This window comes from Rhamphochromis sp. 'chilingali' (genome assembly GCF_963969265.1).
Source record: "Rhamphochromis sp. 'chilingali' genome assembly, chromosome: 8".
In the NCBI taxonomy this organism is placed as follows: Eukaryota; Metazoa; Chordata; class Actinopteri; order Cichliformes; family Cichlidae; genus Rhamphochromis; species Rhamphochromis sp. 'chilingali'.
In genome coordinates this window covers 15,183,680-15,197,732 of record NC_137935.1, presented here as the reverse complement: position 1 = coordinate 15,197,732, position 14,053 = coordinate 15,183,680, and the positions used below count along the sequence as shown (strand labels likewise).

At 40.2% G+C, this 14,053-nt stretch overlaps 1 protein-coding gene across 1 annotated transcript; it reads left to right on the top strand.

The window, feature by feature from the left end:
- Positions 1–2,970: 2,970 nt before the first annotated feature.
- On the top strand, positions 2,971–14,035 carry LOC308400666 (extracellular calcium-sensing receptor-like; the record flags this gene model as incomplete). The annotated part of the gene is made up of 6 exons (XM_080888502.1): positions 2,971–3,179; positions 3,317–3,614; positions 3,696–4,490; positions 4,642–4,869; positions 5,046–5,169; positions 13,122–14,035. Exons 1-6 carry the CDS (start codon positions 3,004–3,006, stop codon positions 14,033–14,035), a joined length of 2,535 nt encoding a protein of 844 aa, XP_080744628.1. The 5' UTR covers positions 2,971–3,003.
- Between the last annotated feature and the right edge of the window lie 18 nt (positions 14,036–14,053).

Below are 14,053 nucleotides of genomic sequence, written 5' to 3'. Positions count from 1 at the left end.
GGTTCAGATCAGGTGAACAAGGTGGCCATGTCATTAGTTTTTCTTCTTTTATACCCTTTCTTGCCAGCCACGCTGTGGAGTACTTGGACGCGTGTGATGGAGCATTGTCCTGCATGGAAATCATGTTTTTCTTGAAGGATGCAGACTTCTTCCTGTACCACTGCTTGAAGAAGGTGTCTTCCAGAAACTGGCAGTGGGACTGGGAGTTGAGCTTGACTCCATCCTCAACCCGAAAAGGCCCCACAAGCTCATCTTTGATGATACCAGCCCAAACCAGTACTCCACCTCCACCTTGCTGGCGTCTGAGTCGGACTGGAGCTCTCTGCCCTTTACCAATCCAGCCACGGGCCCATCCATCTGGCCCATCAAGACTCACTCTCATTTTATCAGTCCATAAAACCTTAGAAAAACCAGTGTTGAGATATTTCTTGGCCCAGTCTTGACGTTTCAGCTTGTGTGTCTGGTTCAGTGGTGGTCGTCTTTCAGCCTTTCTTACCTTGGCCATGTCTCTGAGTATTGCACACCTTGTGCTTTTGGGCACTCCAGTGATGTTGCAGCTCTGAAATATGGCCAAACTGGTGGCAAGTGGCATCTTGGCAGCTGCACGCTTGACTTTTCTCAGTTCATGGGCAGTTATTTTGCGCCTTGATTTTTCCACACGGTTCTTGCGACCCTGTTGACTATTTTGAATGAAACGCTTGATTGTTCGATGATCACGCTTCAGAAGCTTTGCAATTCTGACACTGCTGCATCCCTCTGCAAGATATCTCACTATTTTTGACTTTTCTGTGCCTGTCAAGTCCTTCTTTTGACCCATTTTGCCAAAGGAATGGAAGTTGTCTAATAATTATGCACACCTGATATAGGGTGTTGATGTCATTAGACCACACCCCTTCTCATTACAGACATGCACATCACCTAATATGCTTAATTGGTAGTAGGCTTTCGAGCCTATACAGCTTGGAGTAAGACAACATGCATGAAGAGGATGATGTGGACAAAATACTCATTTGCCTAATAATTCTGCACTCCCTGTAGTTGTTTTTTTCCTGTGTAATAATATTCAACATGATGCTCACTGTGCAGGTGCTAGCAAAGAGTCAAAATTGTATTGTTTTTTTTTCTGAAAATGTTTGCACTTTACTGTTGTGCTCTCATCTTTTTGTATGATAAAAATAAAAGTAATGTACATATCCATACTGTAGACTGTGCCGCTATTTTCCTTCTCTGGAGCAGAAACTCAAATTAGCTCACTGTAGCAGAAGTACAAGTGGAATCAATAAACGGGATCGAGAGACAAGCAGACTTAACAGTTCCAAGGAACTGGACTTCTGGGAATCTGTTCTTAAGTCCCGTTCCTAGACACTAATAATAATGCACCAACCTACTCGAGAGCTTTCTTAATTTGGTTAGATGTTGTGTTGTCTTCAGTTTTTCATTACCATGGAAATAATTCTGTCAGCACGCAGTTTAGTTGTCTTATGCACACTTTCAAGTCCTTTGATGCTTTTTTTTCTTTTATTTATTAATTTTTTTAAATGTAACAGATTGTTGCTTTATGATTTATTCACATTCAGAACAGTATGTGTTAAAAAAATTTTTAGTAATGTGACTATGTAAACAATTTTCATTGTGTAACCAGAAATACTATAAAACATTATGTTGTATATTATTATAACGTATTAAATTACGCTAGTAGGTAGGTAGGTAGGGTAGGGTAGGTGTAAGACCACAATTTTCCAAATGACCAAAAGAGGGTGCTAGGCATTGTTGGAAAAGAAAGAAGAAAAGAGAAAACAGAAAAATGGATGCAGCAGAATTTGGTGCTTTAGAAAGTTAGCCTGGATTAAACACAAGAATTATATTTTTTTCTTTCTGGTTAAATGTTATTAACAGTGTTATTTTATCATTATGTGTGAAATACAACTAAGATGTGGAATAAGGTACTATGCTGTTTTGTAATGATATAAAATATTGCAGTTGCTGTTACACTTTATGAACACAAGTAGATTAGAAATTTTTTTTAAGAAAGCAATCGTTAAAATTACATTTTTGTAATTTTTATTTTTAAGTGTTTCATTGCAACTAAGAGTGTGAGTCTTTATTGCTAAATTTATACTCTTTCTCTTCTCAGTTTCATTGTGATTTTACTTCCTCACACAGACAAAAGACGGGTGAAGTGAAGAAAATCAAATTGGTAGCTAGTTGTTGCAGTTGGAGAGGGAACCACTGTAAACACAAATTACTATAAAGAAAAAGTGAAATTGTTGATACTGACAGCCTGAAATACCTCCAAACTGTCGATTTTTTAGTATTAGCTTCTCCCCTTCTAGCAACTGGTAGACTGCTGGTAATCTTTATTGTAGAAAACACAGAAAAACATCAAACTGAATCGATCTGACCCATCAGTTGCCCAACTGTGAGAAATACAGTTGTTTTAAGATTGATATATAATATTGCATCACTAATATGAATGTAGGTGTGTGAATGGGTGAATGTGACTTACACAAAGCTCTCAGAGCAGCCTGAAAATACAATATAAAGTGAAGTAAATAAAGTAGGCAGCTCAATTATTTTAATTGAATTAATAAATAAGTATGTGTTTTCTAAGAAAGTAATAATAACAACTTTTTTGTCACTTACTGTAGGAAGAAGCCACTATAATTTCATAATTTTTCAGTGCATATTTATTTATAGTGAATCACTTTTTGTATTATAACTACATATTACATACCTACACACCTAAACTGCATTTCCTTCTTTTACAAAAAGTAACCTCCATAAAATTGTATAATTGGACATGTTCCTCCTCTTCCTCAACCTGAGAATGCATCATCTCTCTTCTGTTATTACATCTTAGGTTGCACCAGAAGGTATAAATATCAGTGCAAGTCTTTCATTTACACGAAGGCATTTATAATGGCATTAAGTGGTTTAGCTCTAGACTTGGCATCCTCACACAGATGGCCAGAGCAGGGGTGGGCACTTCTCCAATTATTATTGATGGCTTCTTTTTCTCAAGCTGAGGACCCAGTGTGCACGCAGAGAGGTGATTCTGGGAACCCAGTCCTATCAAAAGATGGGGATTTTATATTAGGGGGGATGTTCTCTTTTCACAGCAGCTGGGAAGACAGAATGGACAACTACACACACAAACCAATGCCACTACAATGTACCAGGTAAATGATAAGAAATGAATTTAATACAGTCATTTAAGAAATTCATCAATTCTTGGCTTTAAACATCCTTTGAAATGTTTTTTCCAAGTTTTAAGGGAAAATGTGATGCAATTCCAATTATTTGTAAATGTCTCAAGTTTAAATTTCAGAGATTTCCAATTTGCACAGACTATGCTTTTTGCAATTGAGGAGATTAATAACAGTACAGACCTACTGCCAGGAATCTCTGTGGGCTATAAAATCTATGATACTTGTGGATCTGTGGCCAGAAGTGTAGGTGTCACACTGGCTTTGGCTAATGGAAATGAAATTGTGTCTGTACCCCCGAAGGCACCATGTACCAGACCTGCACATGTGCAGGCGATAATAGGAGAGACCTCTTCTTCTCCATCCATTGCAGTAGCTACTGTTATTGGACCATTTGTTCTGCCAGTGGTGGGTAGGCTTCTTTCTTTATACATTTTATATATATATAAAGATATATATAATGTTTAAAAAATATTTTTATTCTCTTAGATCAGTCACTTTGCCACATGTGCTTGTCTCAGTGACAAAACTAAGTACCCATCCTTCCTCAGAACAATACCCAGTGACTACTACCAGAGCAGAGCCCTGGCACATTTGGTCAAGCATTTTGGATGGACTTGGGTTGGAGCTATTCGAACCAATAATGATTATGGAAATAATGGCATGGCCACCTTCACAGAAACTGCACAGCAGCTGGGCATCTGTCTGGAGTATTCTGTATCTTTTTTTAGGACAGATCCATATGTGAAAATACAAAAGATAATTGAAATTATAAAGGCTTCAACCTCCAGGGTAATTGTTGCATTCCTTTCCCATGTGGATCTGGATGTGCTGCTACATGAGTTTTCATACCATAACTTGTCTGGGTACCAGTGGGTAGGCACTGAGTCGTGGATATTTGATTCACAAACAGCAAAAATGGATATACATCACATACTGAATGGTGCCATAGGTCTTTCCATTCCTAAAGCACATGTCACTGGCCTGAGAGAGTTCATACTGGATGTTAAGCCACTGAATTCATCTAATAATGAACTCTTTATTGAGTTCTGGGAGACACTATTTAGTTGTAAGTTCAAGGAGTTGAAATCATCAGCAGACATTCAGAGAGAGTGTACTGGACATGAAGATCTGAACGGAGTTCAAAACAGCTTCACTGATATGTCTCTCATGCCTATCTTTAATAATGTATATAAAGCAGTGTATGCAGTGGCACATGCACTTCACAATATCCTCAGCTGTAATAAAACATGTAACAAAAATGTGCAGCTAGATCCATTCACGGTGAGCTTTACACCAACTTAAAAGATTAAATCACATTAGCACGAACATTGTTGTCATAATTAAAAAAATATTTTGTCTTTCATAATCTTTGACCATTAGGTGTCCAAGATATCTCTATTGCAAGTAACTGAGTTTTGGCATGTTATCTTAGGTTTTGCAACACATACGAAAGATTCACATCACAACAAAGGAAAGAGATGAGGTTTACTTTAATGAGAATGGAGATCCAGCAGCAAAGTATGAAATTATAAACTGGCAGCCAAGAGAAAACGGCGTTGTGGAGTTTGTCACAGTTGGTCTTTATGATACATCATTGGCTCCAGAAAAACAGCTAAATTTGCAAAACAAGGCTTTAATTTGGCCAAGAAACACAAAGCAGGTACACATTCATACAACTTTGGGGTTTTTTGTTTTATTTTTTTCAATTTATAAATATGTATTTAATTTGTTTTACAGTATTTTGGTTTTGATCTTTCAAAATTAAGAAATTGTTTGACAGAGAACTTCATTTTTTTCTTAAAGTCCATATGCAGTTTAATTTTCTTGATCATGCAGGTTCCTGTGTCAGTTTGCAGTGAGAAATGTCCCCCAGGAACACGCAAGGTTCTCCAGAAAGGAAGGCCTGTTTGCTGCTATGACTGTATAAGATGTGCAGAGGGACAGATCAGCAATGTTACAGGTGTGGTGACATTTCATTTTAACTTTGGTGCATTACAAAGCAAAGTTAGCCATGTAGGACGGTCATACGAGAACTATTTAATAATCGTGATGTTTGTTTTTATGGAGACATAATATGCATTTAGTACGGAGCCCTGCAGGGGACATGGGAGAAAAAAAAATTAAGACGGACTTTTGCGAGATCTCGCAAAACTAACTCGGGATCTCGCAAAAGTTTTGCGAGATCTCGCAAAAGAAACTCGGGATCTCGCAAAACTTTTAGCCGCATTCTTCGGATGCCGGCTCGAAGCCGACCGGGAGGTCGAGGCACGATGTGCCGGGAAAGCGGTGTTCCTCCCGGCTGTAGTAGGTCTCGACCTCCCGTTAGCTTCGAGCTAGCGGGAAGAATGCGGCTAAAACTTTTGCGAGATCTCGCAAAAGCTTTGCGAGATCCCGAGTTTGTTTTGCGAGATCTCGCAAAACTTTTGCGAGATCCCTCCCATGTCCCCTGCGGGGCTCCGTAATTTCGATTTCCTTCTCAAACTAAGTAAAACTATTTAACTAATAGTCACAGAATCATAACATTTCAACAGTAAGGAGACAGATTTATGTTGGCCATTGTTTCAGTTGACGGTTTTGGATTTTTACAGAGCTGCATAGAACTATATGTGCATTTTTTCACATATATACTCATAATTTAAAATACATGAAACTAGTAACCAATATGATGAAGAAGAAATCATCCATTCATTTTCTGCTGCTTATCCATGTCTCGGTCATGAAGTAGAATTGATAAAAAGAATTAGATAAAAGTTTACATGGAAAAAAAGAACAGGTTTATTCAAGACGTTGTATTTAGTCTTGTTGTTGCTAATAATAATAATAGAAATAATAATAAATTTTACACACAGAGACCCGCAATAACATGCACAACTTACAAGTCAAAATAGAAATATAAAGATATAGTCTGTGCCAAATTTCATCAGGTCTTTTTATTTATATTGTAGTGTCTCTCCAACAGAAGACAGAGACAGTCGGTTATTCTGTTTCTGAGTTTATTTGGAACAGTAACACATGTTGTTCTACAGACTCTCTGTCATAGGTAGCTGATATAATTGACAGGCTTAACAGCCTCTAGACCAGGGTTCTCAAACTTGCGGCCCCTCTACTTGCAGACTGCATATTGATGTGAAGAATTTTTTTTAAATTATTATTCAAAACATAATTTAATATGAAGGCAATGTGAGCAGAGTGTTACAGGTATTGCCCTTTAAGAATGTAGCCAGTGTAGTCTGTGCTTTAGGGAGATAGTGTGGGACTGCCTCTCCGTTATGTGTGTGAGTGTGAGCGAGGGAGAAAAAGGGGAGTCAAAAAGTATGAGTTCTCACCGACCAGAAACAGGAGATGGAAGCATGTAAATATAATAACAACCACTCCAGCCAAAAAGAATGCTTGACGAGCCCAGTTGTAAGTAAGCTGTTAAGACTAGACTGTACGCTGTGTTCGTGTTTTCCTCCGAAACAATAGAGTTCAGTTGGAGCAGCCTTTCAACACCTCTCTCTGTCTCTCACTAGCAAAGTTGACCCAGACAGTAAAGCTAGTTCCTGGCTATGAGCCCAACACAGAACCCGACATATTAGCCAGAGGTCTCTTTACTACGGTATGGAGCCGTTGACCTGGCTGAGGTAGCAAGAGAGTACACACACGTGGAAGGATTGGCTGTGCCAGTTCAATGAGAGTCAAAAACTAATGTGTACACTTACGTCTGCATTTTTATTTTGTTAAATATGAACAAAATTATAGCAGAAGTGCTGTCACGTGTTTGGCCAGAAAGAGCGTACCAATTTGTTTATTTGGTAGTTCAATGAAAGGCTTCAGTTAAGAGTGAGAAAAAGAATTCCTTTCATGTTTGCAGTTTTGTCTTGTTATACAATATTTGAAATTTAAAACAAACAAACAAAATACAACATTTTAGGAAATATTAGTGGGTGTTTTCTGGTTTGTTTGGGTTTTTTGTACTACTTGAACATGAAAGTGGCCCTCCAATGAGATGGTGGTGCCAGCAGTGGCCCGTGGCTCATTTGAGTTTGAGACTCCTGTTTTAGACTATTACACCTTCAAGGATACTCAGTAAATTACTTCTTTGCAGGTGTGGAGCATATCTGCCAAAACTGTGTGGCAATTCTGAAAACAGTAATAACACAACAATTGGATTAACTTGTAATCCAGTCCATTACAATATATTTTAATGCCTTACAAAACCATGATTATACATAGTCTGCTTTTTTTCTGTAAAGTAACTCTTATGTTAGCCTCTCAGTTATAGTCAGTGTTTAATATTTACCACAATCCTTTGTTCTAAACTTAGAGTTAATACAATTAATGGTGATTAATACTCAATAAATGTTTTTCTCTATCTGATAACACCACTGAGGCTAAATATTAAACACTAAATAATATTTGGAATAATATCTGGAAAGTATAGAAAATCTATTATAACTCCTTGTAAAATTTAAATAAAAAGTATGCCACAATCACAAACACTGATGGATGCTCAATTTAATTTAATTCAATTTTAGTCATACAGCTCTAAATTGCAACAACTGTTGCCTTGAGGCTGTTGTTGTTGTTGAAAGCTGGTTCAAAAGTAGAAAAAGAAGCCTGAAAACCAAAGGCTCTGGCTCCCATTCTACTTTTAAATACTCCAGAAACCACAAGTAAGCTTGCAGTCCAAGAGTGAAGTGCTCTAATAGGGTGATATGGTTATTAAGATAAGATGCGACCTGAGTATTCAAGAGCTTAAAAATGAGAAGCCCGATTTTAAATTCAATTCTGGATTTAACAGGGAAGGGAAGCCAATATTGGAGAAATATACAGTACACTCTCTTTCTAGTTCCTGTCCATAATCTTGCTGCAGTATTTTGGATTACGTGGAGGCTTTTCAGGGAGTTTTTAGGACATCCTAATGACAAACCAATTAAAAATACTCCAGCGTAGATGTACTAAATGCATGCACTAGTTTTTTAGTGTCACTCTGAGATAGGATATTTCTAATTTTAGAGATATTGAGCAAATGGTAAAAAGCAGTCCTACATATTTGTTTAATATTTGACTTCAAGTTTCCTCACAGTGTTACTGGAGGCTAAGGTAATGCCATCCAGAACAAGAATCTGGTTAGATACCATATGTCTTTGATTTTCAGGCCAGTGCAATAACCTCAGTTTTATTTGAATTTAGAAGTAGAAAATTAGAGGTCATCCAGGTCTTTGTCTTTTAAGACATTCCTTTCGGTCAAACTAATTGGTATCTGGCTTCATGGATAGATAAAGTTGGGTGTCATCTGCATAGCGGTGAAAATGTATGCTATGCCTTCTGATTATACCTCCTAAGGGAAGCATGTGTAATGTAAACACAATTAGAACCATGTGGAACTCCATAATTGACCTTACTGTGTGAAGAGGACTCTCCGTTTACTTGATAGCTATGATACAAACCACTGCAATGCAGTACCTGTAATGTCTACAGCACACTCTAATCGTTGTAATAGAATATTATGGTCTACATTATCAAACATTGCACTGAGGTCTAACCGGACAAGCACAGAGATGAATGCATTGTCTGAGGCCATAAGAAGATAATTTGTAACCTTCACTAAAGCTTTCTGTTTCTGTACTGTGATGAGCACTGAATCCTGACTGAAACTCTTCAAATAAGCCATTCCTCTGTAGATGATCAGTTAGCTGTTTGATAACTACTCATTCAAGAATTTTTGAAAAGAAACAAAGGTAGGAGATTGGCCAGCAGGGTCAAGAGATGTCTTTCCAAGTAATGGTTTAACTATTGGCAGATTGAAGGCCTGTGGTACATAGCTGATTATTAGAGATAGGTTGATCATATTTAAGACTGATGCATTATTAATGGTAGGGCTTCTATGTGCAAATGGGAAGTAATTACTGAAGTTAACTCAGAAAGATCAATTGGAGAAAAATACTCAAAATAAGTACCAGTGGTACTGAAAGTAGCTGTAGATAATGTTACAATCTTTGAGATGATTATGAGTAAATTTTTTTTCTCCAATGGTTACAATTGTATTTGTCGTGGTGGAGGGTTTATGTGTCCCAGGGACCCCAGGGGCTATGTTGTCCGGGGGCTTGTATCCCCTAGTAGGGTCTCCCATGGCAAATTGGTCCTGGGTGAGGGACCAAAGAGTGATTCAGAAAACCCCTATGAGTAGAACATCAAGGGAACAGTTAACCCTGCCCGGGATAGGGTTACCGGGGCCCTGCCCAGGAGCAAGGCCCGGTGAGGGTGCCCAAGGGTGTCTGGTTAATGGGCCTTAGCCCATGGGGCCTGCCAGGCACAGCCCAAAAAGGGGACATGGGTCCACCGTCCTGCAGGCCACCACCTGCAGGAGATGGGGTAGGGGTTGGGTGCTGGGTGGCGGCCAGGAGCGGAGGCTCTGGCGGACCTGGAGAGTTTCTCAGTCTGGAGCTGCCCCTGGTGAGAGGCAGCAGGCTGGGGTGGGTATCCATAGTATCACCTTGGCTTGCTGCCTGTACATTGGGGTTTCTCCCGGTGGACAAGAGGGTTTACTCCTGCGCCTTCAGGTCGTGGAATGGGTCCTGACCGTCATCTATGCTTATGTGCCAAGTGGCAGTTCAAAGTACCCAGCCCTTTGGAGTCCCTCTTGGGGTGGGGGTTTCAATGCTCATGTGGGCAATGACAGTGAGACTCGGGGGGCATAACTGGGAGGAAAAGCTTCTCTAGACCTAACCGCGGACTTCTGTGCAAACCCCAGTTTGACCATAACAAACACCATGTTCGAACATAAGTGTTCATAAGTGCACGTGGCACCAGAATGCTCTAGGCTGGAAGTCGATGATTGATTTTATAATCGTATTACCAGACCTGCGGCCATATGTTCTGGACACTCAGGTAAAGAGACGGGCTGAGCTGTCAACTGATCACCACCTGGTAGTGAGTTGGATCAGGTGGAGGATGCTGGACAGACCTAAACATATAGTGAGTGTGCACTGGGAACGCCTGGCAGAGGCCCCAGTCCACAAGATCTTCAATGCACACCTCCGGCAGAGCTTCAACAGCATTCTGAGGGAATCTGTGGACATTGAGTCCAAATAGACCATATTCAGCACCTCCATTACCAAAATCACTGCACTGTGCTGCAAGGTGGTTGGTGAATGTCATGCTGGTAACCCCTGAACCAAATCGTGGACACCAGAGATGAAGGAGCCACCAGGCTGAAGGAGGAGTCCTATCAGGCTTGGTTAGCCTGTGGGACTTCAGAGGCAGCTGATAGGTACGGACAGGCCAAGCAGAACATGGCTCGGGACTCGTCACTGCACGGATATTGGACTGCCTCAAAGAGATTTTGGCAAACCGTCAGGCGACTCAGAAGGGGAAAGTGGTACTCTACCTGCACTGTGCATAGTGCGGGTGTAGCGCTGCTAACTTCGACTGAGAAAATTGCCCTGAGTTCCTGAATGCTCTGGATTTTTTAAGGCTGTCTTGGCTGACACACCTCTTCAATGTTGTGCGTTACCTCTGGAATGGCAGACCGGATGGTGGTTCCCACCAGAGGGTGTGTTCCAATTACAGGGGGATCATACTCCTCAGCTTCCCTGGGAAATTCTATGCCAGGGTGCTGGAAAGAAGAGTCCATCCGTTAGCTGGACCTCAGATACAGGAGGAACAGTGCGGTTTTGTCATGGAACACTGGACCAACTCTTTATCCACTCGAGGATACTTGAGGGTGCATGGGAGTTTGCCCAACCAGTCCACGTGTGTTTTGTGTATTTGGAGAAGGCATTCGACCATGTCCCTCGGAGTGTCCTGTGGGAGATGTTAACAGAGTATGGGGTATCTCTCCCATGGCTACATGCCATTCAATCCTTATTCAACTGTTGCAAGAGATTGGTCCACATAGCCGGCAAAAAGTTGGTCTCATTTCAGATGGGTGATGGGCTCCGCCAGGGCTGCTTTTGTCACAGGTTCTGTTTGTAATTTTTATAGACAGAATTTCTAGGCGTAGCCAAGTGTCGGAAGGCTTTTATTTGAGTGGTCTCAGAATCTCATCTTTGCTTTTTGTGGATGATGTGGTTCTGTTGGCTTCATCAGGTGATGGCCTTCAGCTCGTGCTGGAATGGTTTGCAGCCAAGTGTGAAGCGGTAGGAATGAAAATCAGTACCTCCAAATCTGAGGCCATGGACCTGGAAAAGGCTGAAAAAGAGTTCCTGCCCCAAGTGGAGGAGTTTAAGTATCTCGGGGTCTTCTTCATGAGTCACGGGAGAAGGAAGCAGAGAGAGCTGAGCGTAAAAGGGAAGCTCTCAATTTACCGGTCGATCTACGTCCCTACCCTCACCCTATGGTCATGAGCTGTGGGTAGCGACTGAAAGAACGAGATTGCTCTCCCTTGCCTCTCCCTTAGAGAGGGTGAGAAGTTCAGCCATCTGGGAGGGGCTCAGAGTAAAGCCGCTGCTCCTCCACATTGAAAGGAGCCAGTTGAGATGGTTCATGCATCTGATAAGGATGCCTCCTGGGCACCTCCTGGATGAGGTGTTACGGTCATGTCCCACTGGGAGGAGACCCCGGGGCAGACCCAGGACTCGCTGGAGAGATTATATCTCTCGGCTGGCCTGGGAACACCTTGGTGTTTTCCCGGACAAGCTGAAGGAGGTGGCTGAGGAGAGGGAGGGTTTCTTTGCTTAGCCTGGTGTTAACCTGGCATTCGCGGCTAATTAGGATAATTTACATCTGGCTCTGCATTTAGATTATGTAATTATTTTATATTTTATATCTGTAATTTATATTTCATATTGTGATTTTACCTGTATCATGGTTTTACTGGAAAGCACTTTGGTGTACTTCGGACTTTAAATGTGCTATATAAATAAATTTGATTGATTGATCAATGGTCATGAGAATTTGCATATTAATGATCAAGGAATGGACCTCCCAGCCCATTGTTCATTCAATGGTGCTAGTTTCAGACATGTTGTGTTGAGTCTGTCATATTTAGCATTTACATGGATGTTAAAATCACCAGCAATAATTATTTTATTTGATCTGACCAGTAAATCAGATAAAAAGTCTGAGAAATTAGACAGAAACTCTGTATAAGGCCCAGGTGGAAGATAATAACAAATAAGACTGTTTTTTGAGTTTTGAACAAGGCTAAGCATCAGGCTTTCAAATGAATTAAAAGTCTGTCTTGGTCTTTGGTTGATTAATAAGTTGATGTGGAAAACTGCTGCCACACCGACCCCTCAGCCCTGATAGTTACTATGGCTCAGGGGTGTTGATTCATTTAAACTAACGTAATTATTCTGCTGTAACCAGGTTTCTGTAAGGCAGAGTAAATCAATTTGTTAATCAATTATTAATTAATGTACGAACAGACTAAAAGACTTGGAAGAGAGAGACCTAATATTTAATAATCCACATTTTACTGTTTTACTCTTTGTTGTAGAAGCGCATTATTTTATTGTCCCTTTTTTGCGATTTTTTATGTTTAAGTTGTTTTTTGCCGGTTTTTAGTTTGTTTTTTTGTCTGTTTGGGAGCTGACACTGTCTCTGAGGAGATGGGGTTTTGGGGAATAATGGGAGGAGAGAAGCTGCAAAGAGGCGTGTAAGACTGCAACTCTGCTTCTGGGTCCCAACTCTGGATAGTCAGGTTTTGGGGGGAATTAATACATTTGGCAAGACTTCTAGAAATGAGAGCTGCTCCATCCAAAGTGGGATGCATGCCGTCTCCTCTCTAGACATCACATCTGTTAATCCTTACTTGATCACAAACCAGTATACCTGTGTGCTTAACTTAATAAACATATTGTTTATCACCTTGTAATTGTACAGCATCAGTAGGATGTTTCATGGATGTTTTAAATGCAAACACATATGAAATTGTGCTCATTAAATTTAACAACTTGTAACATAGGCATCAATATTAATTTCCAGATTCTGTCACCTGTGTGAGATGTCTACCTGAGTTTTGGTCAAATGAAAGAAGAGATTCCTGTATCAAGAAGGAAGCAGTGTTTCTGTCATATGAAGAAATTATGGGAGCACTGCTCACTGCAGCATCTTTATTTGGGGCATGCATGACAATTGGTGTGATACTCATTTTCTTCAAGTATAGGAAATCTCCTATAGTGAGGGCAAACAACTCTGAATTGAGCTTCCTGCTGCTCTTCTCCTTAATTCTGTGCTTCCTGTGTTCTCTGACCTTCATTGGTCAGCCCTCTGATTGGTCCTGTATGCTCCGACATGTAGCATTTGGCATCACCTTTGTCCTCTGTATCTCTTGTCTTCTGGGAAAAACAATAGTTGTTTTAATGGCTTTCAGAGCTACACGTCCAGGTAGTAATGTTAAAAAATGGTTTGGGCAGACACAGCAGAGACTCTGTGTTACAGCATTCACTCTTATACAAGTTGTCATTTGTATCATCTGGTTAACAACTTTTCCTCCTTTTCCATCTAAGAATTTGTTACAATTCAAAGATAAAATCATCTTAGAGTGTGCCCTTGGCTCAGCTGTAGGCTTTTGGGCTGTTCTTGGTTATATAGGACTTCTGGCTATTTTATGTTTTATTTTTGCATTTTTAGCACGAAAACTACCCGATAATTTCAATGAGGCCAAGTTTATCACTTTCAGCATGCTGATATTCTGTGCAGTATGGATTACATTTATCCCAGCATACGTTAGCTCCCCTGGGAAGTTCAGTGTTGCTGTAGAAATATTTGCTATACTTGCATCTAGTTTTGGACTGCTAATTTGCATCTTCATACCCAAATGTTATATAATCTTACTGAAGCCAGAGAAAAATACAAAAAGGAATATGATGGGGAAGAAGGTACCAAATTCACTTTGAAAATTGAATTTAGTAAAA